The following is a 9,902-nucleotide window of genomic DNA, read 5'->3' on the forward strand; positions in this document are numbered from 1 at the left end:
AGCGCGCGGCCTCGGACGGCGCTTCGCGGGAGCCCCCCGGCGCGCCCACACTGTCCCCGTCCTGTTCCCTGCCCGCGCACAGCCCGAGCGACGGGAAGGGGCGCCCCCCGCAGCCCGGGCTCCCGCGCTGGCCCTCAGGTGGACGCTCGAGAAGTCGAGCGGGAGGCGAGAGCGCTGGACCTGTCCCCACGAGGGAGGAATGGCCTCTTGTCGGCACTCCCTGTAGTTACAGCCCGGAAAGTCTTTCTGTGCAAACCGTGGTCTCGTTTTCATAGAATTCAGTCATAAGGACCTGGTGTCCAACGGCTGCATCCCCTACAAAGCGGAGGTGGTGGTCTAGAATGATCGAATGTGGATTGAAAAGCTGTACGACCTGTTTCTGCCGCTTTTCAGTATCCATAAAAGTCCAGAATAAAGAAATAGGTGCATTGATAGGCATTTGCATACTTTGCAAAAAAAAAACAACAACAATTTTTGTTGCTTTTTGTACTTACGCAGCTGGACGCTGATGAACACCTGTTTTCTCAAAGCAGCTCCATCCAGGTACTGGGAGTACGCTGCAAAGACAAGACTGGACAGCACTGCGCAGAGTCTGGAGACCTTGTCTGGGGAGCCAGACAAGGAATTTCAACTCAAGACTCAGTTTCTTCAGCGGTCAAGTGCATTCTATGGTCTGCGTTCTGTGGCCGATCTTTTACGTCTCATTCCAAGCAATTGAAATGAGATTGTAGACTTCCCTGGACACCTGTCAGGGCACTGAGCGGTGGTTACTGCCCCAGGAATAACTTCCAAGCTAGAATCCAGAATGCCTCTAGTTACAGGAATGAGGTGACTTTTTCCTATTTAATTGAGATTTACGAAGTACGTCTGTAAGAATCGATCGCAAGTGGACCTAGGCAGTGTTGGTCACAAGAATCTGCATACACTGACTAAATTGCACCAAACTAGATACACATGTGCATGTAAACTGAGGAACTCCGAATAAACTTGGTGGATTGTGTCAATGTGAATAACCCGGTTGTGATGTCACGCTATAATTCTGTAGGATGTTACTATTGGGAGAGGCAGGGTGCAGGGTGCAAAGGTCATCCCTGTATTTCTTATAACTACATGTGAATCTATAATTATCTCCAAATAAAAGTTTAAATTTAAAAAGTACATGGATATTATAAGCCAAAAGATAAAGGACCACAAACATGCTCCCAGAGTTTTTGGAAGTCCTCTTGTCCCAAAACAGCCACCGCCCCCCACCCCCTCCCAAAGTGGTGTTGACTTAAATCTCACTTTTTACCCAGGACTGAAATTCAGACCACTAGGTTCTTGAGAGCAGAGACAGTGGTTCCATTGTCTGCATACACCGAAGGCAGTCATCGTTAACGTTTTATGTACATTGTATCATCGTGAGCAGATTACCCATGTGTCACTAGAAAGGGTTTTACTAAATGTTCATTCCTTCAACTTTGGTGCAAGTTTACATTCATCCTTACCGAACATCATTTTGTCAGGTTTTTTTTTTTTTTTTTTAATCTTCCCATTAGGCATCCCTCCCCACTTAGCGTCGTTTGAATATAAGGCTGCTGTCTATATTGACATTAACAAATATGCTGAAAGGGACCGGATGCAGGCTTGTGTGGCCTGCTCTGAGCACAATGTCCTCCTCTCAGACCACATAAATCCTTTCATCAACATTTGGGTTGATATAGTCGAGCTGCCTCCAGCCTCCTTCTACTTGTGCTACTGTCTCACCTGGACTTCTGTATAATGTTCATTATGTCATTGCAAGACCTTGTCAAATGGGAAGCTCTCAGCATCTTGTGACCAAGAGGCATTGCCCCAATGTATCAACCCCGCCGCTCTTTAGAAGACTTTAGTATGACATTGAACCCGTGTGGACTTTTAGAGGTGACAGCTTTCTGGTCTGAGAACTCACAACTCAGCTCGAATTCCTGAGGGTGGAATGTGTTCGTCAGCATCTAGCTTTTGTCGTTTGCACGTCGGTTCTGTGGAGTTTCTCGCTCCTTGGACGTTCAGCCAGAAAGGAATAAATAAATGATGGTTAAAACACACATATTTTTAATATAAATTTTTTTACCAATAACGAATTAACAAGTGAAAGGAAATTGACTGTCAGATTTAATCAATAGCTAATCCTCCTTATGAAAAAAATAAAAAAGAAAGACATAATACTTAACTTTTCAAATCAGGAGCACTTATAAAGAGGGGGTACTTAGCTAGAGCTACTATTTTAAAAGGTTTTGTGCTTTAAATTACAGTTTTATAAAGCCATTGGCTTTTTTTCGAGTTTTTTTTTTTTTGGTTGGTTGGTTTTTTTGTTTTATAAAGTAGCCAATGAACATCTGTTTCTTGAGCATTTTTTTACTAGCCCAGTACTGGGGAGAGGTCACTCAGGAATGTAAAGGATGCAGGAAATATGAAACATTAACTCTAACTGAAGAAAAAAATTACCTCCGTGAAACAATTAGAGCACAATTAAGTGTAAAACGTCTTTTCACTGTAAAAAGTTTCAGCAGGAAAGAGATCAAAGAGAAGAAAAGGGGGTTACTAAAACCAGAGGTTAATTTTTTTCTTAATTTTTCATCTCTTGTTGCAAAAATTTATAATAGACACGGAAATAGAACTCTTTTGTTTCACCCCGACACTTTTTTTTTTTTTTCCCTGAAGTATTTCAGAGCAGACCCAGGACAGAATCACTGCGCTATTATCTTGAAGGCTGAGCGGAAGTGGGGCCCCTCAGTGAAGGAATGCTCTTTGTGGGAAAGTCCACAGCATCAGGACTGGAAAGCAGACCTCTGGATAGTGGTGCAGGAGTCCCGCGGTCCGGTCACTGCGCATCTACCTCTGAGCCTCCACACCCCACTCCCAGGGTGTGTGTGCGGGGAGGGGGGAGGCTTGATGGACCAGCGGGGGGGGGGGGGATCAAAAACAACTGGTTTTCTGGCTGAAGTAACCGAGTCGAGTGGCTGATAAACAGAATTCAGCGGCCCAAAGACAGGTGAGGGGAAACAATCACGTGGGAATCGGGGCACACTGGAATTTCAGATGCCTTTGAGACACTCGGTTAGCTTCCTAGGGCTGTTGTCCCAAATTACCATACATGGCTTAAAACGAGAAATGTTTTCTTTCCCGGAGGCCAGAAGTCTGAAATCCAGGGCCATACCCCGTCTGGAAGATGTAGTAGGGGAGAATCCGTCTCCTGCCCCGTCCGGTTCCCGGTGGCTGCTGGATTTCCGTGGTTTGTGGCCAACCACTCCAATCTCTGCCTCTGTGGTCACATAGCCTTCCGCTCTGCTGTGTCAGCTTCGTCTTCCCGTGAAGCTCTCTAGCAGAAACACTCACAGTGCCTTCGAGCCCACCTGGAAAATCAAAGATGGCTTCATCCTGAAACGCTTAATGTAATCACATATGCAAAGATTCTTGTTCCAAGTAAGGCAACAGTTACAGCTCTCAGGGTTAGACCTGCGATTTTGGGGGAACGTAAGTCAGTTCGCTGCAGCCAGCCACGGTGAAACCGTGCTAAGGTGCTCCAAGACACCCAGTGGGACCTTCCCTGTTCATTTGGAGAATGGTGGCCAAAGGCCACAGCTCCTGCTGCTGGATCCAAATGCGTCTATCTGGGGTCAGCCATCAGAGCTTGGCCTGGGGGCAGGGCTTGGGGATCCAGAGAGACCAGCCTGACAACCTTAGTTATTTATATCTGAAAAAAAATGTTTTTCAAATCTCGAACACCTTCTGGGATCCAACCGCTGGCTTGTAACTTGGGGGTAGCTTTGCCAACTAAATCGCAGTATAAAAGTACCATACCTGAGTTCCATATGTGGTCAGGGGCTGCTAGCAACTACACAAGCAACTTCAAGCGGCAAAAGAATCATTCCGTGCATGAGATTTCAGGCTCTCCCTGAATTCAAGGTGAAGCTCCCGCTGCTTCACCCAGTGTGAATGTGGAATGCCTATTTGGCTCCATATGTTGAGAAGGGTCGGGGGGTGGAATTAGATTTGTAGACAGCTCTCAGAGAAAGCACCCTGAACTTGCATTTCCAACCGGCTCAAGAGCCCCCTTTGAGAACCATGGAATGAAATGACCTAGTCAGGAGAGTCTGCAAACTGCAAGAGCTCAATACATTTATTTCATTGCCTCCCTGTCACCCCACAAGACAGGCACAGCCACAGCCACACGCACGCACACACACATACACGAGGAGAAAGGACCGTCTGTGCATCCTTAGAGCTGAAATAATTCCAGTGCCCTGGGAAGGAGGGGCCCTGGACGCCACAGCTTCTTGGAGGGCTGCTGATTCCGATGCGGGAAATTCCTGCACTGGCCGCTGGCCAAAATACTTGTTTCAATGGAATCTATTTGACTGAACTTCAAGGAATGTAGAAGTATTTGACCAGCAGTAGAAATAACAGGAAGCAGCAGAGGACGACTATCTGATAGGTGGTCAGAGTTTTCAACTAAAACGGACAGATTTCTTCCAGGCACGCATAGGAAGTTTCGAGAATTGAATCGATCATGCTAATTCTTTACTTTTGCATAGTGACACACTGCGGGAGGGCCGCGGGGAAGAGTGAGCGATTGACTTTGTAAAAAATAGATCGTATTTGATTTTGGAATAATTTTAGATTGACAGACAACAGAGAGAGCTTATACTGTGTCTGCTCAGTCTCCCCAGACGTTGACGTCTTTCAGAGTTGCAGTACTTCGTGGACACTGAGAAATTACCGTCAGTCCATGGCTGGTAACTAAGTCCTGACGTTCCGGGGCTTCCCGGGGTGTGCGCACCCATGTTCTCTTTCTGTGCCAGGACCCCACGTTGCGTTTAGCTGTCACGTCTTCTCGGTCCTGGGCCTTTCTCCGTCTCTGCTATTTCATGACCGGGGGACCACGTTGAGGAGGGCTGCTCAGGCATTGTGTAGAATGTCCCCCGAGTCTACAAATCGACCTTTTTCTCATGATCGGACCAGGTTGTGAATTTGGGGGAAGAACACGCAGAGGCGATGCTCCCTTGCCAGCTCGCTACATCGGGCCGTAGTTGACATCCATGTGGCTGGGCCCTGGTGATCGCGAGGGTAACGAAGGGACCGCCAGGTTTCTAGTGACCACGGAAAGTTTTCCTTCCCCCATTGACTCAACATCATGGGTTGGACGGGGCAAAGGTGTTCGGTGGGAAATCACTTTGATTCAGTGGAGCCGCCAAGCTCAGAACCAGGCAGGCTACCCATGCGGTGACAGGCCCATGAATCTCAGCCCCCAGCGGAGGAGGCGCGGGGGGCGCCGTGTGCTGGGGCTCCACCCGCAGCTGTCCTACCTCCGTGCCCCTGGCTTCCTCGCACATGAACTAGACACAGAAAGATGAGCCACGAGGGTGGAGAGGGCAGTGACGTGCGACGTGGACCTGCCAGCTCCTGGGAGGCAGTCAGATCACATTATTAATGTCGATTTCGCAGCACGCAAATGCCACCCCTCCCCCTTCCACTCCGGGGCTCGCCTCCTGCCTTCTCAGGAGGAGACCACGGAGCTCACAGGCTCATGATCGCAGGCTGCTGAGCCGAAGATAGACTCTCGAGCACGATTTCTCAATCTACAGTTTCCTGTTGTTTTTCAGTAGAAAGGGCAAGGCTCCTTCGGAATTCAGACTCTCGTGTTTCACCAGGTGAGGTCAGCCCTGACTCAGGCTCTGGGTGCAGGACCCAATCATCTTGTGCGTTATCTGCAGAGCTACTGAATCCCCCCGGGTGCAGAGAAAGGGGTTCAATACGAACATATAAGACAGAGCAACTTTTTAGCCTCTTCTAGCCTTGTGGCCACCGCTGAGCATCTTCGGCCATTCCACAGGGTCGAACAAGCATATCATACTCGGTGTCCTCTTCACGGTCACAGTCCTCCACCCCTTCCTGGCTTTCCCTGGAAACACTCCCAAATTCAGGCTGCCACAGGGACCCTCATCTCGAGCTCTGCCTGGGAGGGAGCCACCCAGTCACAGGGGACTATGCTGCCACCTTTCAGCTCAAGGTGTGATGTCAAATCTTCCTCTGCATCTTGTTTCGTTCGTCGCGAGCCTCACCCATCATTCTCAGAAATGCTCCCTCCTGCCTTCCAACCAGCTCGGCTTTAGATTCTGGCCTCCTTTCTACTCATTTCTAACAGAGAGGGAACCGATTCTCTCCTGCCTGTCACCTCTTTCCCCACCCAGAACTTGTCGTGGGATCGATGTTCGTCGACTTTAATTGGAGATATTTAAGAAGATCTACACATTCAAGACATAATTTCAGATTGCAATGGATTTACTGACTTCCGATTGAACTAACCATTTCCATCGTATGTGATCCTAAAAGCACAAATCAAACTTTTTCTACCTCTAATTTGGCCACCGATCAAATGTGTAATTTTTCTACAATCTTATGAAGAGTTAATTTTGCGTGTACATTTAAATAACAAAAGTCTTGGTGTCTATATATTTTCAAAGCCACTCCAAAGAGAGCAAGCAGATTTGTGTAAAAGAATTTGCCTTCAATCGGCCTCAAGTGTTTGTCAATTGACCTCAAATACGTAGTTGAGCACTGGGTCTCAAAGTCAGTACATTCCTTTGTGGGTGTTGGAAATTTTTATTTAAAAAACAAAACAAAACAAAATCGTCTTTTTGAGCTGAAAGGTCCAAATATCAGTACTCAAGATCAGGTGAATTGAACTGAACACTGGCGTTTCTCATTATAAAGAATGATAGAGAAATGTCTCTAGATGTGGAAATGTAAAAATAATTATTTCTTGCCATGAAGGAATGTGGAACTGCTTATGCATTCATGCACTTAAGTTAGCTCCCCGCTGAACTATCCTTCAGAGTTCATGCTTGCCCATTTCTTTGACGCTCCATCCTCTCCGTCATTAAACGTTGATTTTAAAATAATAGCATTAGGTAGTCATATGGCGATTGGATTTTAATGTAAGTGTGGTTTGCCTTTCTTTCTCTTTGCCGTTTATTCCGTCACTAACATCGAGTGCAACTTTCCTTGCTATTATGACCTTTGGTACACGGACTTCATCAGACTCTTCAAGGTTATCCTTCCCTCACGCAGTGGCTGTGTTCCGGCAAATTTAGCCGTGAATCGAACATTGAATCTCTGTCAAGCGAATCCTGTTTCGCCCTCCATTTGAGCTTTATTTATTTATTCAACTGGCGAGTCAGCTTTCAGAGAGAAAGCATTTAAAATGGTGTATAATGAGGCGGGATCATTTGCGATTCGAGAGACCCGTCGGAGGGCACCGAACTGCTCACCTGTGCAGTTCGTGAGAGAGTTCACCGCAGCCCCGGCCCCCTCTGCCTGGAGCAGGGCGAACGCGCTTTACGTTTCCCTGAGAACATTGTCAGGATGTGTCCTCTTTCTTAACACAAAGCCACTTTTGTTTGGCTCTCCCGGTCTTATCTGCCTTCTTCCTCTTACGCGTGCTCCCATTTCCTCTCAGCATCCCCGCTTCTGTCCCAGACGTGTCTCGCTCCCTGGGCTTCCGAACCAGAAGGAAGGATGTTACTCACCGCTCCTCATCTCACCCTTCCATGCCTTGTCGTTTGCATTTAGCATGCCGTTTCACTTAGCTGGACATGGATCAATTTCTCTGCATCTGATCTGGGACGAAGCCCTCTCCGATTTAGGACTTTTTAAAAATTAAATTGATTGGGCCCACATTGGTGGATCAAAGCCCTTCCCAAATTAAACACGGCCTGATATTCTTTCTTTTTCACATTGAGAGGGCCTCGCTACTCCGAGAAGGAGCCACCGACCAGCAGCGTCTCGTGGGAGCTTGCCAGAAATGCAGAATCTTGGGCATCGTGAATCAGAAATCTGCTTCTCAATGAGATCTGCAAGGGAATGCACATTAAAATGGAGGAATTAAGTTCTCAGGTCTGAAATCATTTAAATGCCTCACTGTTTTGGAACAAGCACAACTTAATTTTAAACCGCTCGACACATAACTCTCTCCTTCCTCCCTCCCTCCCCTTATATCGATGACTAATTTGTTTATTTGGTGCCGATGTGGACTTTGTCCTTGTCTTTGATGTGGACTTCACGACATACCTGAGGGGCATCTCGGTTTTGTTTCTCCTACGGATTTCAAGTTCTCTTACCCGTTTGACAGTTAAGAAGTTTAGTCTTACAGCCATCCTCATGCACGTTTACAGCACTATCATCTGAGCCCATCCGGCCTACGAATCTCATTGGTAACAATTTGCCTACAAAGTAATTCTGGCCACTGACCCTCTGGGAGCACGCCCCCTAAACCCTGGGCCCTTGAGTCGTCCGGCACCTGCGGGTTTGCATGCGGGAGGCAGAGCTGCCTATGTGCAGCTTGGGCACAGACAGAGCTTGTGCACGGATCGGCCACCCGAACCGTCGGCATGATGGCGGACGCACAGATGCTTGCGGCTCATTTTTATCTTTAAAAGCACATTCCACGCACTACCCTCCAGAAGCTGCCTCTGCTTTCCGAGAGCCAGGCAAGAGGAGATGCACTGTCCAAAGCAGACAGGAGGGTTCGTGCTTTACTAAGGACTGGAAAAGCAACATTCGGAGAAATACTCCCAGAGTGTTTGCTACGGCTCTCACGAGCAAGTGTGTAGTACAGAAGGGTGGTCAGGGCTTTGACAATGTCGGTCTGTTCCGGACTTTTATCGAAGCAGCTGCCTCGATCAGAGACGGGTGGGGTCGGATCCTTTTGAAGTGGTGCTGCTTGCAGCCCTTTGTTGCAGGCCCTGCTTTCCATCTGGCAGTGCAGTGCCTGTCTGCCCTCCCCGGCCCGCCCGGCAGGAAACCCGTCCTCTGGTCTTCGGGAAGGAGGGGCCGGCGTTCAGCCCAGACTCTGCCTGGGTGCTTGGAACTGCAAAGTCCGGGGGGTGGGGGGGACACTTGGAGGAGCGGCTGGGGTTGGAGGGCACATAAGCGTTTGCATTTAAGTGTCTAATGAGAAAAGACGGAAAAACCAGAGGGGGCCCATCTACTGGGGGAGAGGTCAAGGGTGTCTGCTTTGGGGTTGCCAGTCGGCCTGTTAGGATTGTGGCGGATGGTAAATCTGATGGAGCTGGCTTTCTTTTCTCTTCCGTCCTTCTCTCTCTTTTCAATAAAGCTTTGCTTGGTAAAGCCATAACCTGGAGGCGACTCTTTTATTGTCAACCTTGAAGAGCTTTTTATTTTGCAAACGTCACTCACTCGTGATTTAGTGTCATTAGTACTGATATAATTTTTGAAACTTTTATGCGTATGGAATAAAGCATGATCGTCGATGCACGACGAAGTAAGTCGGAAAATTCCAGCAGTTAAGAAAATCTGAATAAAGTTGAATAACATTTTTTCCTAAACAGATTCACTCTTGAAAGCTCATGTAGAATGTCAAAAACGTAACCCTACAGCCTCGAGCTCAGTACGAATGGAACGGACCTGAAAAGGAAGGCGAAAAGTACGTGTGTGCGCGTGCGTGTGTGTGCGCGCAAGTGTGAGTGTGCGTGTGCGCGCGCGCGGTCTGGCTAGGCCAAGTAGTTTCCCCTTTCGTTAGGTTTTATTTCTTGATCTCCAATGAAAATCTCGTCCCTGCGGGATTCTTTCCCTGAAGGAGGGACCATTAAAAAGCACTATTTTAACACCAATGACACCAGTCCCAGTTTAGGAAGCGTGCTGCTGCCTGCAACGCATCAAAATTAGGGATGTCAAAGGGTCCATCAGGAGAAATCCGGCACATGAGGCTTTTCTGGAAGATCAGTGAGGGCAGGGGGAGTGGGCGGGCGGGGAAAGCTCTAGATCCTGGAGAATTCAGCCCCGGAGAAAGCTTGGTGAGCCGGGAGAACGCTGACCCGCAGACCTCTGGCTCTTCCCGCCCCTCGCCCCTCTCCCGGCCC

At 48.2% G+C, this 9,902-nt stretch overlaps 1 protein-coding gene and 1 long non-coding RNA gene across 2 annotated transcripts in view; both read left to right on the top strand.

Annotated features, from left to right (window-relative positions):
- Positions 1 to 6: 6 nt before the first annotated feature.
- Positions 7 to 1,158, top strand: LOC111734189. The gene is made up of 2 exons (XR_002778358.1): positions 7 to 366; positions 499 to 1,158. It is a non-coding gene; the product is annotated as an uncharacterized LOC111734189 (long non-coding RNA).
- A 678-nt stretch (positions 1,159 to 1,836) lies between these two features.
- The window catches only part of GPR143 (G protein-coupled receptor 143), a 29,035-nt gene continuing 20,969 nt past the window's right edge, over positions 1,837 to 9,902 (top strand). Inside the window, exons 1-2 of the mRNA XM_011385969.2 lie at positions 1,837 to 1,870; positions 2,993 to 3,013. Coding sequence (XP_011384271.2) covers positions 1,837 to 1,870; positions 2,993 to 3,013 — 55 coding nt within the window. The remainder of the gene's footprint in view (positions 1,871 to 2,992; positions 3,014 to 9,902) is intronic.

The sequence above is a fragment of the Pteropus vampyrus genome, unplaced genomic scaffold (genome assembly GCF_000151845.1).
Source record: "Pteropus vampyrus isolate Shadow unplaced genomic scaffold, Pvam_2.0 Scaffold850, whole genome shotgun sequence".
Lineage (NCBI taxonomy): Eukaryota > Metazoa > Chordata > Mammalia > Chiroptera > Pteropodidae > Pteropus > Pteropus vampyrus.